Source organism: Haliotis rufescens, unplaced genomic scaffold (assembly GCF_023055435.1).
Source record: "Haliotis rufescens isolate VD_foot unplaced genomic scaffold, xgHalRufe1.0.p SCAF_4, whole genome shotgun sequence".
NCBI lineage: Eukaryota > Metazoa > Mollusca > Gastropoda > Lepetellida > Haliotidae > Haliotis > Haliotis rufescens.
Genome location: NW_025964112.1, coordinates 53,808,278 through 53,829,853, shown reverse-complemented (window position 1 = coordinate 53,829,853; position 21,576 = coordinate 53,808,278). Strand labels below are relative to the sequence as shown.

At 41.7% G+C, this 21,576-nt stretch overlaps 1 protein-coding gene across 1 annotated transcript; it reads left to right on the top strand.

Moving 5' to 3' along the window:
• Positions 1-358: 358 nt before the first annotated feature.
• On the top strand, positions 359-20,556 carry LOC124120216 (solute carrier family 49 member 4 homolog). The gene is made up of 11 exons (XM_048382329.1): positions 359-823; positions 2,043-2,133; positions 7,145-7,308; positions 10,760-10,823; positions 12,259-12,353; positions 13,646-13,775; positions 14,562-14,670; positions 15,396-15,463; positions 16,333-16,451; positions 16,601-16,783; positions 17,320-20,556. Exons 1-11 carry the CDS (start codon positions 481-483, stop codon positions 17,484-17,486), a joined length of 1,533 nt encoding a protein of 510 aa, XP_048238286.1. The 5' UTR covers positions 359-480; the 3' UTR covers positions 17,487-20,556.
• The last annotated feature ends 1,020 nt before the right edge of the window (positions 20,557-21,576 follow it).

The following is a 21,576-nucleotide window of genomic DNA, read 5'->3' as shown; positions in this document are numbered from 1 at the left end:
GTGGCAGGGTATTATTGCCTTAAAGGTCAAGTGACTGGTTAGGCGGTATACCAAGAAGCTAAATTGGCCTTAAGAGTCGACACTTAACTATGTCGCCATCTGGTAGTTATATATGAGAGTTCTGGTTGTCCGGCTACAAGCGGCTACGCTTGAAACATTCATTACGTACCTCTTGGGGAGACAATGATCTGCTATTAACACAGCCTTTAATATTGTCGTTATCACGCCTCAAGATATGAAATACGATATTCGAATGTAGAATCGTTGTCATCTCTAGTTAATAAACACATTCAATACTTATGATTAATACTTGAAGGAAACACAACAACCTAATGCTACACGTTACACATGTATGATATCATCGATTGAAACCATCGACGCCTCTGTGTGTCCGCAAGCCCACATAGCAATTATTGCAACAGCTTGCGAAGCAAAATGAGTTGGGGTAAGATGCAGACACGCGCGACATGAAGGTACAGCATGGCGGATACTAAACCTCACCTGAAATCTCAAACCTCGGAAGAAACGAAAGAGAGTGACCTAAGTAAAGACACTCCTAGCAAATCGTCCCCCAAAGAAGACAGTTCCTTGTTGGATCCTACGAGGGAAATCAAGTCCTACAAACGCCGGTGGTATGTTCTTGGCGTCTTTGCCTATGCTGCCCTTCTTCAGGCAGTGGTATGGAACACTTTCGGACCTATTGCTCAATCCGCTAAGGCTGTGTTCGGGTGGACGGATGCTAATATAGCACTGTTTTACAATGGTGGGAATATTGGCTATATGTTTTTCATGATTCCCGTGGCTTGGCTGATGGACGTGAAAGGTATGTACCCGTCCTTATATTTTATTTGAGAATGGGTAAATGACACTAGCTGCTTGTTGATACAATTAAAATAAAGCTCTTTTATATTGCCCAAAAGGATAGAGTTGATTTTAGTTTATAAAATATAACGAGGCTTGATCAGATGTGTGAGAATTCTAAATAGATTATGGATTGTGATCTATGTACAGATGTTGGATATATTTTATGACTATGTTTTTTTCTAGAAGATTAACAAAAATATCATTTCTACTCGTAATTCAAATATCCATATGTCATTTTATCAATTTGAAAGAGGGATCAGTAACAGAATTGTAATATATTTATCTACACGCTAGATTAGTCTGATCATAAACTGTTGACTGAATTTAATGAAGTAAGTTTAGTAGATGTCTGGTATTTATTTTTGTACAGCTGCCTGTGAAATGATTTAATTTCAATTCTGTCTTTTGGGTAAATATTTGTAAAACTGTATCGAAAAAACAGCTTTGAGATACTCGGAAGTGGACATTGGTTTTTATTCTTGCAAGCAGCGTAGTATTTCCACAATACCACAGACCCGTGAAGATCCGGAGGAGAAATAGTTTGTTGTTGAATAATATAACAGGAAGAAACTGTCGTGGCAGCTCCACTCAAAGCCTCGTTTATACAGTTTCAAGTTTTCTTAAGTTTGTTTTTTTTAACGCCGCACTCAGAAATACTCCAGCTTGGCAGAACGAAAGGTCAGCTTGTCGTAAAAGGCTACGAACAGGATCGGGTGGTCAGGCTCGCTGACTTGGGTGATGCATATCATCGTATCCCAATTGCGTGGATCGATGCTCATGATGTCAATCAATGGATTGTCTGGTCCAGACTCGACAGCCGTCATAAAGCTGGAATATTACTTAGTGTAGTGTGGCGTTAAACAACAACCAACAAACCAACTACACTACCACAACGAAACAAACCTGCTAAGATTAATGTACCTGATAATGATTATTTAAAATTGTCTCACGCTCAGGCAGATATTGAACAGAAGAAACTATACGAACTATACTGTGCCCTGTTCCACAAACCGATCGCTTCGACTTTCATAAGTCAATGTTAGAGCATGGGAGTTACAGCAATCCTAACTAAGATCGCTTTGTGGAACGACACCTAGGTGTTATTAGAAGGTGTCATTTATATCCTTCGTAACCATCAGAAATTGACTCTCGTGGTATGTTATTCTTTCCATTTGTAGGCTTGAGGACATCGATGTTGGCGTGCGCTGTGCTGATGGTGGTGGCGACGTCAATAAGGTGCATCACGACTAAACCAGAGCCTGCAACATGGTCAGTATTAAACGTACAATGTGTTCATGTAAATTGTCGGAGCAAACATCAAGCATGTGTATCTCCTGTAAATATTTTATACATACGATTGTCCACTGAAGATGTGTTCATGTAAATTGTCGGAGCAAACATCAACATGTGTATCTTCTGTAACTATTTTTATACATACGATTGTCCACTGAAGATGTGTTCATGTAAATTGTCGGAGCAAACATCAAGCATGTGTATCTTCTGTAAATATTTTACTACATACAATTGTCCACTGAAGATGTGTTCATGTAAATTGTCGGAGCAAACATCAAGCATGTGTATCTTCTGTAAATACTAGTAATTATCTGTGGCATATAGATCAATAGACGAATTAAATGGCGTATGGAGATAACGTTGCACATAAACGTGATATGGAATCGAAGCTTGTGTAATATCGTATGTGACAGTTTGGCCTATATTAATAGAAAATAACGCATTTCAGCGGATGGCTTCAATAATGTAGCTGTATAATATAGAGTCATACCCAATTTGTTAATACAGATTAAATTGTGAGAGGACCAACTAAAAGCAGGTTACACAGATCGAGGTTAGAAAGTCAGCTGACCAAACTACGGCAAATATCTTTGATTTGACGGTATGGTAATGCATTATACTATCAAGGGAACCTTAAGTCATATTACGTTCAGGCGACTTTCTAAGATGCTAGAATACAGCAGAAATCCTTGATCAGCTAATCAAATTTATCTAAGAGTGAATAGAGTAAACTATGTTTATAACGAAGTGACGGATATAATGAACTGGTGTTTTGGGCCCGGCCATTTGCTGTATATATGATGTATATATGCCTATAACGATTATAACGAACTAAAATTATTATAACCGTACTTTACTGTACCTCCACGTTTAATGTTAGGATACCATGACTGTGCCCATTTTGGTCAATCAGAAGTTTCAAATCGCAATAATATTCATCCGAGGCTCATTCGTCTCTCTCAATCATGGTCAGAAGGCAGATTCAAATAGTGATATTAGTCAGTGTGGATACCGAAATGCCGGAATACAGTTTCAGGAATATTCATATGATTTCTGACAATGAGACTTGACGAAAACTGACGTATAAAATCTGGGGACACCAGAGGCCTTCAAATCTGGCACTTTCTTATCTTGGATTGCAGCTTTCGGGAAAGCTTCTTGTCAGGACAACATTTAGATGTTATTTCAATGGCCTGCATGTAATAAACATATTTAATATATACTATGGTTTTTGAAGACTTTAACCATAACTTTTCGTTTTTAACGACGGTCCATGGCTACTTCTTGCCCTTCAGCAAGTGAATGCTGATTAAGTTGAGTATATATGTACCATTCTGTGTTTGTGTGTGTGTGTGTGTATGTGAGTGTGTGTGTGTGCGTGCGTGCGTGCGTGTGTGTGTGCTTGCGTGCGTGCGTGCGTGCGTGCGTGCGTGCGTGCGTGCGTGTGTGTTGGTGTGTGTGTGTACGTGTGTGTTTGCGTGTGTGTGTTTGCGTGCGTGCGTGCGTGCAGGATTAATGTACCAAGATAACAATATGACGAGGAATCCTTTGGGTTTATACCATATTATAAACACAAAATGCCATTTAATTATGTGCCTTTCTATGGTAGTGAGGGTTCGAATACCGGATGGGACTCAACCCCCCAAAAGTACTGGGATCTGTACGTTATATCCTAAATATAACATTTGTTATACCATATTGTTGTTTACACTTTTACCAACTCTAAAGTACTATTAAAGTACATATTTTGGTTTGGTTATTTTGGGCAGGAAGATGTTCCCACACTTCACATCCAAAGAATTGGTAGAATAATTGCATCAAGTAGCTTAAGGGTTAAGGAGGTAAGCACCAAATGTCCCTGAAATGAGAAAAAAAGATATAACAGCTTTATTTGTCTGCGAGGTTACACAACGTTCAGCTTTGGTCCAATGGAGCCAAGGCGTGCAAACAATGCATAAATGACCCGTGAAGATCCGTGAAGATGCTTGTCGTAAAAGGCGATTAACGGAATCGGGTGGTCTAGCTCGTTGACTTGGTTGATGCATGCCATCGTATCCCAATTGCGTGGATCGATGCTCATGATGTCAATCACTGGATTGTCTGGTCCAGACTCGATTATTTACAGACCGACGTCATATAGCTGGAATATTGCTGAGTGCGGCGTTAAACAACAAACAACTAACCAACCAATGCATAAATACCTGTAGAATGAAACAATTTCCAACTGCTTACATTCAAAATACCATTTTCACAACTTTCTTAAGGAACCGAATGTCTAAAGTCCATGATCTAGCTTTATTAAGATTAATCCTCATACCTGCATCTATAATGCTGTGTCACCAAACATCATCCACAAACAACAAACATCCGCAAACAACAAACATCTGTAAACAACAAAGCATGAACATTATCTGCATGGTCACTAACATTAATACCTATTCAACCTTTAGTTTGTAAAACTGTAAGAAGCTTATTAATGAAGGTACTAGAAAGCTGTGGACCTAACATACAGCCTTGACGGATACCCAGATTACACTTAACTTTTGAAGAAAGGTCATATGCAGTTTTTATACATACTGTAAGTTAGAATACATTGAAACAATAACATACAATCTGTCAGTTCTGTCAAATAGAACTTGATGATGGACTGTATCGAGTGAGTGAGTATTGTTTTACGCCGCTTTTAGCAATAGTCCAGCAATATCACAGCGGGGGACACTAGAAATGGGTTTCACACAATGTACCCATGTCGGGAATCGAACCCGGGCCCTGGCGTCACGTGCGAACGCTTTAACCACTAGGTTATCCCGTCGCACCTACTGTATCGAACTCCTTGGCAACATCAATAAATACACAGTAGAATATATCTCTTTTCTTATATGCATATGTCTGCATGATAGCATTCATGGCGAAAATACGGTCAATTGTAATGAGGTACATGTTCAGTTCAATGTAGAGCCCCAATCGGATGGTCATACAGACAAACAGATGCCAATTTGGTTAATTTACAAGCAATACCGTGAGCAGCAATGTTAATGCGATGTTCCGGAAGGTCTGACTTTGTTCTGGTGTCTATGGGGCATTAAGTGTCTCCAATGTATTTGTCTCTCACAGTACCATGTCATCTTATACATACATGAGTAGGGCCTTCACCATTGGCATGTAGGATGTTTCTAAGTGTCTCGTAGGAGGTGAATGTCACATTATATTGGCTATCTTCTTCGAGAAACATGGTCAAATATACTTAATAAACATTCTTTGCTCTGGTTTATATATAATATAGGTTCCGGTATATATAGTTATGAGGTTCTGATATACTTTAAACTCTCAATATGTATTCTCTAAATTCTGGTGAATATATACTCTAGGTTCTTGTCTTCTTTAATCAGGGTTTTTGTAAGGAGCCATCACGAAGTTAATTATAGAAATATAAACACGATAGCTTTCACGTGTAATTTGATTTTAAGCACCAACCTTAAAACATTTTTCGTTGCTAAAATGTAAAAATTTGTTATGGGAAAATAGTACATATACGCAGCTGGTCACCCGAGAAGATCCGGGATAGTATAGGTCTTCAATAACCCATGATTGCTGTAAAAGGCGACTGTTCTTGTCGTAAGAGGCGACTAACGGGATCGGGTGGTCAGGCTCACTGACTTGGTTGATGCATGTCATCGTATCCCACTTGCGTAGACCGATACTCATGATGTCAGTTACTGGATTGTCTGGTCCAGATTATTTACAGACCGCCGTCAAATACGTGGTATATTGCTGAGTGCGGCGTCAAACAATAAACAAAAAATGTAGTAGGTGATCAGGCCATTGCGTCCCAAACATCGTATGACAAAATGCAAATAACAATGGAAATACATGTAGTTACCATGATGGGCTTATTTTTCACATTGATGAATGCTGGTAATATCAGATCCATTGTCGAGAACCAGTCTTGCATTCAAGGGTATATTAAATCGTTTTTAGTTATCAATACATACATCTATTTGCAGGCAAATTCCGCCTGTGTTTATGCACATAGTTATATCTGTATAATAACAGCAAGGAAAACTGAATTTATATGCTCAGTTTACTTTCCATTTATATTTTTTTCGTTGGAGGCAAACAGAATGTAATGTAAACAATCGTCAAACAGAAGCAACAACATGTGTCGCCCCAGCACAATAATCAGTAGGTGTGATATAGACGAGCGCCGGCTGTCATCACCGCGTGAGGCTTATCTCTATAGCTCTAAAAAAAAAGTTGTTTTTAAATAATTATCCTTGTAAAATAAAGCTATAATATTAAAAAATATCAATAATTGTTACTACCTGCACCTAAAAGACCGTACCGAAATATGAAGCGGGGTGTGAATAGAATTGGCCCAGGGGTCGTGACGAGGTTGAGCGAACGTGGGTACTCGGTGCATCTGTGACATACCGTAGTATTGACGCTGAAACCCATGCAAATAATGGATTTGTGTGTTATTGAAAGGTTCACGATCTTCTGCAATCTGACCTAAATACATATGAAACGATTATGCTATGCAAAAGCCTAACAAAATCCCGAAAATGTTTGAAAAAAAACATTTCTCCATTAACGAGCTTCTGCAATCTGATATAAATACATATGACACGATTCAAAAATACTTTCTACGCCCAAAACAAGTGGTTTACGGCATGTTCTTCATATGCTGAAAAATAATGTGTTGTGGGCAAAAAGACTTGGAGTGAGCGTCATGAAAATATTGTATGATTTGAATTACTGACTGAAAATATTCTGTGTGATACAAAACCAGCCCCAGCCTCCCACCACCCATAACCAACGCCTCCTCCACCTTCCCTGACCCCCACCTCCCACCTCCCCTCATCTTTATTGAACACCTCAACAATATTAGACAGTATGACTATATGCTACAGTTTTAGATGTGTATATTTCTATGTAATGTATTAATGTGTTCGGTATGTTCTTCAATATATTTGAATCTTCTTCTCAGGTTGATAAACATCGCAGCTGTTGTGAATGGCGTGGCTGGCACTGTGCCATTCGCCGGCCCCGCCCTCCTCTCTGCCACGTGGTTTCCCCCAAAACAGAGGGCCACTGCTACAGCCGTGTCAACTGTCTTCTTCTATTTGGGCATGTCTATCGGCTTCATTATTGGTGAGTTGGAATTACACGGTCCACAAAGCGATCTTAGCGCTGAGGTGATCGTAACTCCCATACTTTTACATTGGCTTACAACAGTCGTAGCGCTGAGGTGATCGTAACTCCCATACTTTAACCTAGGCTTACAACAGTCGCAGCGCTAAGGTGATCGTAACTCCCATACTTTAACATAGGCTTACAACAGTCGTAGCGCTGGGGTGATTGTAACTCCCATACTTTAACATAGGCTTACAACAGTCGTAGCGCTAAGGTGATTGTAACTCCCATACCTTAACACAGGCTTACAACAGTCGTAGCGCTAAGGTGATTGTATCTCCCATACCTTAACACAGGCTTACGGACCCGTGATGATCCGGGGTAGAATAGGTCTTCAGCGACCAATTCTTGTCGTAAGAGGCGACTAACGGGATCGGGTTGATGCATGTCATCGTATCCCAATTGCAAAGATCGATGCTCATGATGTCAATCACTGGATTGTCTGGTCAAGACTCGATTATTTACAGACCGCCGTCATATAGCCGGAATATTACTGAGTGCTGCGTTAAACAACAAACAAACAAAACATAAGCTTACGACAGTCGAAGCGCGAAGATTGCTTTGTAGAGCGGTCGTTTGTCAGGAACCTCTGTTCAGCGGGACACAGAAAGTCCCATGTTACCTGCACAAACGTACCTGTCAACTACCAACAGAACGTCGTCTCCGTAGATAATTAACCTTAACGGATCATGCTCACAGAAGCTTTTATAATACAATGCCGGGCAAAAGAAAGTATACGCCTATGATTAGTGGCTAAAAATGAATCAAACTGGTTATCCGATGGTGATGTATTTGATACGAGTATCATAGATGTGTTTAGCATCTGATGTTTGTGGTGGTTCAGCGATTGTTTTCGGCCTAGTGACGTTTTAATAACGTTTGTATTTTTCGGGGCAAACCCAAGCTTATACCTCTGCCCGTCGGCTTATATCATCTGATGTTAGATGCACGTACTCTTATGTACCGGCCGTGAAGCCTGATGCTAGGCTCCAAGGTTACAGCCATTGGCATTGTGTAGCCTCGACACCACTCTAGTCCCTCCGGGTAGCACGGGTGTCCAAGTCGTCTAAGGCGCCGCGATTCGCTGTGCAGAGTTGCGTCCTTTGGGCACGCCAGAAACCTATGATTGTGGGTTCGAATCCCGGTTCGCCCTGCTTCTGTTTCTAGGTTTGTCAGCACCATACCCGTGCTCGTGGGTTTCACCGAAGTGGTAAACGTCTGAGACCTGCATCACTTCGGGCTTTCCTCCCACATTAAGCTGACACGCCGTGATATAACTGGAATACTGTTAAAAGCGGCGTTAAACCCAACTCAGACACTCACTCACTCGAGTCCCTCCGTTTGTCACTTTCCTGTCAGAAGCCGTTGGTTTTGGATGTGACTTCCAGATTAATATGTCCGTGTTATCTCGATTATATATCCGTGTTATCCCGATTATATATCCGTGTTATCCCGATAGTATATCCGTGTTATCCCGATGATATATTCGTGTTATCCCGATAATATATTTGTGTTATCCCGATAATATATTCGTGTTATCCCGATAATATATCCGTGTTATCTCGATTATATATCCGTGTTATCCCGATAATATATCCGTGTTATCCCGATTATATATTCGTGTTATCCCGATAATATATTTGTGTTATACCGATGATATATCTGTGTTATCCCGATAATATATTTGTGTTATCTCGATTATATATCCTTGTTATCTTGATAATATATTCGTGTTATCCCGATATATATATATTCGTGTTATCCCGATGATATATCCGTGTTATCTCGGTGATATATTCGTATTATTCCGATGATATATGCTTGTTATCTCGATAATATAATCATGTTATCCCGATATTATATTTGTGTTATCCCGATTATATATCCGTGTGATCTCGATGATATATTCGTATTATCCCGATGATATATCTGTGTTATCCCGATTATATATCCGTATTGTCCCAATGATATATTCGTGTTATCCCGATATTATCTCCATGTTTTTCCGATGATATATCCGTATTGTCCCGATGATATATACGTGTTATCCCGATGATATATCCGTGTTCGTTGGACTAAACCTCTACTGCAGACGTCACTTTGAGCTATCCTCTCACGTGAAGCTGACGGGCGTTATAGTGAGAAAATACTGGACAAAGAGACTTCATGGTCCCACTTTCCCACATACCCTCCTCCAATATGCAGTCTATCTCTGGTTTCAAGCTGCCACGACCCGTGATGATCCGGGTAGAATAGGTCTTCTGCAACCCATGATTTCCGTAAAAGGTGACTGTGCTTGCCGTAAAAGGTGACTAACAGGATCGGGAGGTCAGGCTCGCTGACTTGGTTGATGCATGTCATCGTATCCCAATTGCATGGATCGATGTTCATGATGTCAATCACTGGATTGTCTTGTCTCGACTCGATTATTTACAGACCGCTGTCATACAGCTGGAATATTGCTGAGTGCGGCGTTATTCAACAAACAATCAATCAATCAAATCAAATCAAATCAAGTTGCTACAGTTGTTGTTCATAAACAGTTACTACTTTTGTTGATTAAAGACATATTTAGGTTGATGTCATATATATTCAGCAGTCAAATCTGTAATACCCGAAATGTTCTGCTCCTCGCATGTCTACACTATTTCCTATGTGACGAGGGGCGGTCGGGTAGCCAAGCGGTTAAAGCGTACGCTCGTCAGGCCTAAGACCCGGGTTCGAATCCCGAAATTGGTACAATGTGTGTAGCCCATTTCTGGTGTCCCCCGCAGTGATATTGCTGGAATATTGCTAAAATGGATGTAAAACCAAACCCACTCAATCACTCCTATGTGACGAAGAGTGTTAACTCACCGAGATTAAGACTCACACAGGAAGATGTATCTAGCGATCTCAAGCAGCCCATGATGGAGGTAAATGAGGGTCGGATGGTCACCGTGACTGTGACCTGGATTGAGGTCATCGTACCCGTCGCGGGACTTGATGCATGCTGTGAATCAGTGGGTTGCCTGGACAATGTTCCAATATGAACAGCTGTTCTATGGCGCCTTTTGGTCTGACTGCGGTAAAAACAACCTTCACTTACTAATTCTCGTCGATGCATCGGGGATGCGTTACCTTGCATCTGACTGTATTACCTCCATGGAGATCCGAGTTAGAACTGATCTTCGGCAACCCATGCTTGTCGTAAGAGGCTCGCTGACTTGGTTGATGTATGTCATTGGTCCCATTTGAGTAGATCGATGCTCATGATATCAATCACTTAATTATCTGGTACAGATTCGAATACTTACAGGCAGCCGTCATATAGCTGTAATATTGCTGAGTACTACAAACAAACAAACTGTATTACATGTAATTAATTTTATTCCTATCCGATGATTAGATTTCCATCTATTGATTGCAGGCCCCCTTTTGGTGCCAGAACCAGGCGGTTCGTTCTTGAGTGTGGACCAAATGATTCCTCTGAAGTAAGATATATTCGTTTGTGTTTGTATGTCTCGTGATAGTGTCTGACAGTATATTGACTGTTATGTATATAAACATTGTGTTTTAAAACACTCGCAAATCTGAAAACACGATGTTTAACGCCAAATATTCTTTTTAAATTGAAGTTTACACGATATACAGCTTTTCATTTGGACGAGAGGTCGTCCACCTGACCGAAAATTGACGTTTATTTAAGAATTGACTTTCACTTTGTGTGAGTTCAATGGAGTATGAACCGTTATAGAGTGAGGACCAAACTGTATGAACGTCGGACCTTGTTCTTGAAATGACGTAAACACTGACGGACTACTTCCACATCCCTTGTGAAACCCCTAGGAATTCCCCAGCACGAATACATACAGAAGCGTTTATTTGTATCATTTAGACCCTTTAAACTTGAACTCAGCGTTTTAGGATACATTGAAAAATGTCAGAAAGTTTGACTGCACTATCGTTCACGAATATCCTCGCTACGACCCATCCTAGTGAACAGAACGAAGAAATGTACATCCAAACTATGTATCGACTCGATCCGTGTCTTGGCTGACAATGACAGTCTGCAGCAATCTATGAATTTACCTTAGTGTCTATTTGACACATCTTTAATCACCTTTCAATGATCGGCCAATTGATCAATGATGACTAAAACAAGTAACTGACATAGGTGGATTTGCAACTTCCGAAATCTCTCTCGTCACGTTTATTGTGTCGGCCATATTGACGTCTTGTACTTGATGTAAACGTATTACGACGCGCTGTCATTGTGACTGTCTTACTGAGGTAGTTCTTAACAGAACTTTCTCATCGTATGGTGATATTATTTGAATACATGTGTTGCGTATTTAGCAAGTTGTGCATCCATACGCTCATGTCACCTCTCTTATTGAGGAACTATTTTATTCCACGATATAGCTGGTTGTTGTATGGCTGTCAGTGGAAACATGAAGTCACACCTTCGAAATAAAATTGTGTATAGATCTTGGCCTACATCTTGCGTATAGATCTTGGAGTGAGGGACAAACATTGTATGTACGTCGTCGCAAGGTCCGACGTTCATACAATTTGGCCCTCACTCTATGAAGGTTCATACTCCAATGAGCTCACACAAAGTGAAAGTCAATTAAGCAAACTACAAACGTTTTCATTAATACTGTTAACACTAAACTAAATCGAAGTTGTTCTTATAACTATTGATACTTCTTCATAGTCATGCCGAATGGCATAGATTTATCTATTTCCTTTCAAACTTGGGATTGAGAAAAAGAACAACTCAACTTTTCAACGAAAGTATTCATACGCAGTGAAAACTGAGAATCTTTTTACCTGGATCCAATGCCATTTACAATGTTTTCATCCAATCAGACGACCATAACCTAAAACTTAAGTTTGATATGACGTTCATTCACTTGGCTACAGCACATCTCTCCAAAACGATGAAGCAGCCTACATCCACCCTTCAGCCACTGACATCACAGCGGAGAGAGACGGTATCATGAAGCTCATGTATGTAGGTGCGTATACACTCGGAGCACTGAGTCTGGGATACCTTGTATGTATGAAGCTAGGGACAGTGAACAGTTTTGATCCCAAATTGATATTTTGTCGGTTTGCCCTGCATGTATCGTTGCCTGTTTTTTGTGCCCCGTTCTAGACGCCCAACTACCCCGCGAGCACCTCACGCCGAAGGGAGTGCACCTCTTACAAGATTATATGAGGATCGGTGGTCACAACGCGTGCCTGTATGAAGGTGATGTGTCACCAACAGGAAAATCGAAATCCCAGCTGTGACCACACTGATGATGTATCATCGTGTCCCAAGTCCTGGATCGTTGACACGCTATTGATCCCTGATTTGTATGATATAGTCATGGCTGCTCTGCTGATCGCTATTCACTGGGCAGATACTACTGGTCAGTTGGCGTTCCCTTCCGTTCACTTTCATCCATCGCATGGCTGCATCCGACGTGAATGTCGATATATCACTCTGTGTGTGCTTCATGTAGGTGTCCCTTCAATGTCCTTCTTTCTATGTCCCTTCTATGTCCGAGTCTCCAGCAAGTTCTAGGTGTACTGCCATACATTGGTTAGCAGCCCCCCCCCCCCCCCCCCCCCCCCACACACACACACACACCGACCCCCGAGGTCTCCAGCAAGTTCTACAGAGTAGGTGTACTGCCATACATTGGTTAGCAGGACCCCCCCCACACACACACACACACACACCGACCCCCGAGTCTCCAGCAAGTTCTACAGTGTAGGTGCACTGTCATAAATTGGTTAGCAGGACTCCCCCGAGTCTCCAGCAAGTTCTACAGTGTAGGTGCACTGTCATACATTGGTTAGCAGGACTCACCACAGGCTCTACAGTATAGGTGTACTAGGATCAGGTGGTTAGCGGGACTCTCATTACACAAAAGTACCGATTTTTTTACATCCTGTGAAGATCCGGGGTAGAACAGTTCTTCAGCCATGCTTGCCGTAAAAGACGACTAACGGGATCGGGTGGTCAGGCTCGCTGACTTGGTTGATACATGTCATCGATCCAAATTGCGTGGATCGATGCTCATGATGTCAATCACTGGATTGTCTGGTCCAGACTTGATTATTTACAGACCGCCGTCACACCGCTGGAATATTGCTGAGTGCGGCGTTAAACAACAAATAAACAAACAAACATAAGTACTATTCGCGAACCAAAGCCATATTGTGGCAAATTCCAATCTGACCCAATAAGAGATAAGATTTCTCACCCCCTGTCATACCTACAGAGTAAGACGCACTTACTCACTGCTTTTACCTTCAGAATGTGCGGCTTGTGTGCTGTTGCTGCTCCTGGTGGTGGTGTACTTCCCCGCCAAGCCCCCCTCTCCCCCCAGCCTCACAGCGTCCATGGAGAGGACAAACTACCTCCAGGGACTAAAGGGGCTTTGCACGTAAGATGATGTTTTCACTGCTTTGAATTAAATGATGGATCGAGATTGATTTTCACCAATGTTTTGTGTCTCACATGTTATTAATATTTTAAAAGCCAAATGAGGCAAGTATAGCGCTGCTTTGTACGAAGACGTCAGCAGTTGAACTGTAGGGACATCCAATTAATAGACCGAACGATATTCAGAAGAATACCCCGATACTCATGAGTGCAAGAGTGAATGAGTTGGGTTTTACGCCGCTTTTAACAGTGTTACAGTTTTATCACGGCGTGTCAGCTTAATATGGGAGGAAAACCCGAAGTGATGCAGGTTTCAGACGTTTACCACTTTGGTGAAACCCACGAGCATGGGCATGGTGCTGACAAACCAAGAAACACAATCAGGGCGATCCGGGATTCGAACCCACAATTATAGGTTTCTGGAGTGCCCTAGGGACGCCGCTCTGCACAGCAAATCGCGGCGCTTGAGACGACTGGGCCACCCGTGCCCCCCGTAACGCAGGAAGTCCTAAGAATCGGTCTGCGTAAGAAATCGTATACTACCGATAGAGAACGAAATAGCGTCGTGGAGCTTGAGGGATTTATATATAATTCCGCTGCGATCACTGTCTCTTGTAAATGAAGGAGAATCGTATGTTTAAAGTAGATTTTAGCGTTATTTACGGTCATAATTATTTTTAATAATAATGATAATTGATGAAATATTTATGAGATTAGATGACATAGTTCTTAACCAGAATGATCACGCAATGACCATACTAAACAAACGCACATATTTGGATTCCAGACACAGACGGTTCCTGTTGATTCTCGTCGCCTACAGTGTACCAGCAGGAGTCTACAATGTCTTTGTCGCAGTCCTTGACGTCAACCTCAACGGCTTAGGAATAACGCAGGTAGATATCGACCCACTTAGTGTATGAGTTGCTAAACCTGAATGGAAAAAAATTATTATTATCAATATGTTTTACAGATTAAAATAAAAATGCAGGAAAGGGAGCGCGTGTGATCCTGGCACTGTCAGGCTGGTTGGGCTTATCATTAGCTCAGGACCATTGTCCCCTCTACACACACACGCAGCCCAGACAACGAATAGGACTTCTCCCAGAAAGCGCTGCCTAGTCAATCCCACCCAGAACTTACCGGAGAATATGAAGGCCTAAAATAGGTCATTTGGGGATATAAACAACCAATATCTGTCAGATTTTCAATTCACACCCCAAATCACTTGATTGAGTTCCCTTACGGCCTGGTGGTAAACATTTTACGTGCGAATCATATAGGTGTCAAATCCCAATGAATACTTGTTTCACGACGGAAACTGATTTATGAAATCCTTTAAATACGTTCAGCTTTAGCTTTAGGTATCTGGGCCCAATGAGATATGCCGTTACGTTATGTTGGCATATTTTTCAACCCAATTTTCTACACTATTCTGCGTTTTGCCAACCAGACATTATTGCACATAAGTACTTGTGGCGACAGTCGTGTTCCAATATGCATGCTGATGTACCTGCCCCTGATACGTTTCACAACAGCGCATCAGCGTTCAGCCGGTTTCAAAGTAACCGCTGTATAGTGTATAATATGCCGCATCTAACATCATACCTTACTTTTTCAGAATCATGCCGGTTGGATTGGGTTCTATGCCACGATTGGTGGTTGTTTTGCGGCGCTAATTATGTCCAGGTACACTCCAAACTTTTTCCAGGCGCAACCGTGATAAAAAAACAAATATGTCCAGGTTAACACGAGCCCAGTAACATGCTTATATCCAAGTTCATTCTCTTTAACTGCGATACTGAAAAAAACACCCGTAAATCTGAAAAGCGAAATCTATATCTTCACATTAACACATAAACGTCTCATTCACAACAGACAAGGAATCTTCCAGAGGCAAGGGTTTTAAATGACTTTAAAAGTCTAGTTTGGTGGTGACGAGACATGAAATGGGGTTTTAACGTCGCTTTCAAGATTATTGCACATATATAGCAACGTGCATGCACATGTGTGTCTGTGTGTGTGGCTGCCTGTAGTAGTCCGGACTGATGCCCCACTGAGATACCATGCCGCAGTTTAACATGAATACCCCACTCAGACACAGCATAGTGACTCCGAGCCGTCCTTGTTTTAGCCCCTTAATACCGAGCGCAACTCAGGGTAACAACAAGTACCATCTTTTAACGCGGCTGGGGATCGAACCCCGAACCTTCCGCTCTACCACTAGACCATGGAGGCGGTCTCTAGTTTGGAAACAAACTGGTCTTTTATAGTCCGTTAACTCCTTTGCATCGAGACTGGCCTAGTCATCAAAGGCGCAGAATTCGCTGTTTTGAGTTGCCTCTCATAAGAGTGCCATAAAACTATAATCGTGGGTTCTAATCCTATATACCCCCACTTCTAGGATTGTCAGCATCCTAGCCGTGCATGACGTCGGGTTTTCCTCCTGAAGTATGCCAATATGCCGTGATGTAACTGGATTACTGTTTAAATCGGCTTTAAACCTAACTCACTCACTCACTCACTCACTCACTCACTCACTCACTCACTCACTCCAGGATCGCCGACTTGCTGGTGTACCACATGAAGTGTCTGTTGCTGATCCTCTTTCTGCTGGCTGCAGCATCCACAGTCTGGTTCGTCCTGCTGCGTCTGTCCTACCTCCCCTTCACTATGTGTAAGTTCGCCTTCAGCCCACCATGACAATCAGATTGAAATTTGTCAAAAAAGTGTATCTTGTAAGGCTTGTCGAATCTAAATTATAAATTTACTGAAGACATTCTATTTTTTTGCTATCAGTTAGTAATGAGATATTTCTTCCACCAGTGTACATTTACACATCGTCTATACTGGTTGGAGTGTTCATCAATGGTTCTATACCGCTGTTCTACGAGCTGGGCTGTGAGGCGTCCTACCCTATAGCTGAGGGGGTGACGGCCGGAATGCTCACCCTCATGTACAACTTGGCCGGAATCATCTTCCTGTCAGCCCTCATGATACCTAACATAGGTAAGCAACTCACTGAGTCCATTTACAATAAGCACCATACCCGTGCTCGTGGGTTTCACCGAACTGGCACACGTCTGAGACCTGCATCACTTCGGGCTTTCCTCTCACATTAAGCTGACACGCCATGAAATAACTGGAATACTGTTAAAAGCGGCGTTAAACCCAACTCACTCACTCACTCATTTACAATACACTGTTTCAATAACATACTGTTAAATATTCATATGATGAATGCCCACTTGTTAAATGCTAAAGGAAATTCTTTAACTGACTAAGTTACATGACCAAATTTATATTTTGCGACATGATATCACAGGCTCTCAGTAACAGAAGATACCCTTTCGCTTTGCATGTGGGCATTTTGTTCTTCTGGTTCGGTATGTGAACGCATATTTATCACCAAAATATAATTTCTCTATTTCCAGCTTCATAGATATAGCTACATCTTACACTAAACAATAAAAATATTGATAATATGTCCTTATATGATAATTTGGGTCATGCTTCATCATAGAATTTATTATTCCATATTTCAGGTGTCATCTGGATGAACTGGTGTCTACTGGGGACGGTCATTTTCGCCATACCACTACTTCTAGTCTTCAGGGCTCATTATCCACGGACCAACATCGACACAAAGGATATACGAGAACCATTACCCAATAGCAATGAACCAAAGACAGGCAGCACGGAAGCTAGGTGATGGACAGATGCCGTCCTTCATTGGATAGTCATACATGGAGGAATACAGCTGTCGTTTAGTTTCCGCTGTCCTGCGCAAAGTGAACGTGTTTATAAGAAAAGAAAGAACAATCCGATACATATCAATTTATTCCTATTTTATTAAGCTGACTGTGATTAACATTGTGTGATATTGTACATGGCATTACTTATATTTAAGATCCCCTATTACCTCAGTAATACAAAGTAGGGCGAGTGCACTAGTGTTGACAACTCAAGACATGACCACTCTGGAAGACGTGTCTTCCTGGTAGACAGTCATATAGAACATGCTGTGAGACAAGGTGGACCACCACACGCACACAGTCGTGATGCGGCAATACTACACTGGAGCGCCAAGTCAAGGGGACAACAGTACTAGTATAGAGTAATCTCATGTTCACGTCTATGTGCCATCACTGTGTAAAAATGTATATACGTATATCATTGTACTAATTCTTGAAAATACAGGCTTATGTTTACACCCTGTTCCCGTGGTGAAATGATTCAGGCTAGTGTTTACACCATGTTCCTGTGAGGATATTATTCAGGCTAGTGTTTACACCATGTTCCCATGGTGACATTATTCAGGCTAGTGTTTGCACCATGTTCCTGTGAGGATATTATTCAGGCTAGTGTTTACACCATGTTCCTGTGAGGATATTATTTAGGCTAGTGTTTACACCATGTACCTATGGTGAAAGGATTCAGGCTAGTACTTCCATCGGTTCCCATGGTGACATGATTCAGGCTAGTACTTCCATCGGTTCCCGTGGTGACATGATTCAGGCTAGTACTTCCATCGGTTCCCATGGTGACATGATTCAGGCTAGTGTTCAGACTCGTATTGACACAACATTGCTCTGTCGAGAACATTCAAGGTAGTGTTTGCACCACGTTGCTCTGTCGGGAACATTCAGGGTAGTATTTGCAGTACATTCCTCTGACGGGAACATTCGGGTAATTTGTGCACCACGTTGCTCTGACGGGAACATTCAGGGTAGTGTTTGCTCTACGTCCCTCTGACGGGAACATTCAGGGTAGTGTTTGCTCTACCTCCCTCTGTCGGGAACATTCAGGGTAGTGTTTGCTCTACCTCCCTCTGTCGGGAACATTCAGGGTAGTGTTTGCTCTACCTCCCTCTGTCGGGAACATTCAGGGTAGTGTTTGCTCTACCTCCCTCTGACGGGAACATTCAGGGTAGTGTTTGCACTACGTTTCTTTGTTACCGTGGAACTGGGTGTCACTGTCATGGAAGAGGACGGAACGCCGATGATGAACGCATGATGAAAGATATTGTGCCACGATTTGTAACTGAGAGTCCTTGAAAATATTACAACCATTCTCCACTGATCACTTCTTCAATATACATATAGCATATTGCTTATCAAATAGCTCACTATCGGAGATAATATACTCATATAATATCAATTTTAAATGTATCATATATTATTTTATGTATCAAAATATCTTTTTTTTTGTTTAAGCAGATACCTATAGTAGTGTATATAAATATATCATTGTACTCATTCTTGATAATACAGGCTTATGTTTACACCCCGTTCCCACTGTGGAATGATTCATGCTAGTACGTGCAGCGTGTTCCCGTGATGAAATGATTCAGGCAAGTGTTTACACCCAGGTCCTGAGGTGAAATGATTCAGGCTAGTATTTACACAACATTGCTCTGCCAGGAACATTCAGGGTAGTATTTGCATTACATTCCTCTGCCAGGAACATTCAGGGTAGTATTTGCATTACATTCCTCTGCCAGGAACATTCAGGGTAGTATTTGCACCACGTTGCTCTGACGGGAACATTCAGGGTAGTGTTTGCATTACATTCCTCTGACGGGAACATTCAGGGTAGTATTTGCACCACGTTGCTCTGACGGGAACATTCAGGTTTGTATTTGCATTACATTCATCTGACGGGAACATTTAGCGTAGAATTTGCACTACGTTTCTCTAACGATAACATTCAGGGTAGTGTTTGCTCTACCTCCCTCTGACGGGAACACTAAGGGGAGTGTTTGCACTACGTTTCTATGTTACCATCGTCAAGGGAGAGGACCGAAAGCCGATGATGAACGCATGATGAAAGATATAGTGCTACGTTTGGTTACTGAGAGTCCTTGAAAATTGTACAGCCTGTCTCCACTGATCACTTCTTGAACAGCATATTGCTTATCAAACAGCTTACTACCGTCTATATAGGGGCGGTCAGGTAGCCTAGTGGTTAAAGCGTTCGCTCGTCACGCCGAAGACCCGGGTTCGATTCCCGACATGGGTACAATGTGTGAAGCCCATTTCTGGTGTCCCCCGCGGTGATATTGCTGGAATATTGCTAAAAGCGGCGTAAAACCATATTCACTCACTCACTCACTACTACCGTATATTATGAAGCAATACAATATCATTTTTAAACGTTCAATGAGGAATATATTTAGCTAATACCTGTAATATTTGTTTATGTATCAAAATATATTTTATTTATTTAAGCAGATATCTGCTTCTAATGTAATATAAGTATTATTACGGATCGGAATAAATAAAAGAGCGGATAAAACCCCAAAGATCCAAATTATTATTCGTGTATTGCTTTGGATACTATAAAATCTGTTCAGGATATATTCCACTCATATCTTATCAGTATACTCCTGTGAAGATCCGGGTCGGAATAGGTCTTCAGCAACCCATGATTGCTGTAAAATGTGACTGTGCTTGTCTTAAGAGGCCACCAACGGGGTCGGGTGGTAAGGCTCGCTGACTTGGTTGATGCATGTCATTGTAACCCAGTTGCATAGACCGATGCCCATGATGTGAATTACTGGATTGTCTGTAAAAGGCGACCACGCTAAAATCATTCAGACAAATGCTCCCGTTCAGCATACAAGTTGCGGTCGATCTCAAAATCTATCACCTGCGGTCCATAGGCGTTAGTTGTATTCTCGTCCCGTGACGATCCGGGTTAGAACTGGTCTTCAGCATCACACGATTGTCTTCAGAGGCGACTAACGGGATCGGATGGTCAGGCTCGCTGTATTATGCATGTCATCGGATTCCAACTGTGTGGATCGATGCCCATGATGTCAATCACTGGATTGTCATGTCCAGTCTCGATTATTTACGGACCGCCGTCATATAGCTGTAATATTGCTGAGTGCTGCGTTAAACAACAAAGAACCAAACAAAATCTTATCATTATAACGAATCAGCTCGTAGTATCTCGCTCGTAAACTAAAATAGCCCATTCAAAATGAATGTTATTATCTAATAAACGCATAATAACTGGTGCCACTGTATTGCATGATGTAATGTGTCTAACATTTTGTTAGCGAAGAGATGAAACTATGACACAATCGCATATTGCACTATATGTAAGTGAGTTGGTGAGTATGGTTTTACACCGCTCTTAGCAATATTCCAGCAATATCACAGCGGGGGACACCAGATATGGGCTTCACACATTGTACCCGACTGCCCAACAACTATATGCGATCATAGCGTGCACATAAATGGTGAACGAAAAGTTTGTATATTAAAGCAGGCAAAGTGTTTTTTGGCTGAACGTCTAAACTCAGGTAACCTCACTTACACTTACTTACGAAATGTTACTAGTCTTAAAAGCTTCTTGAGGAGGACATTTTTAAATTTGATGCATCATTGACAAAAAAAAGATGGCCGATGCAAGTAACTATTTTGACTTGTGACATGTTCCCATCTATTTGCTGGCGAACAATTGCCTTGCCCTTGCATGTGTTTGCGACGGGTGTCACCGGTGGGACAGTAACGTAATACGCTCATCTTTTCGTAAACACCTGGTATCATAACTATTTGATAGTGATTGGTAAATGCATGCTCATGATATAGTCGGACTTAGCAATAAACAATGGAAGCCAACTCTTGACAGTTATTCAAAGAAAACAGTCCACTGGGCAGATAGGTCCCTGATTATTGTCTGTGCTAATTATCCAGCTGGCTTCTATTTGTCCATTCTATTACCAATCCGTGCTATTTACCCATCCCTCCCGTTTTCCATTGTCCATTACCTATTACCAATCGCTGATAATT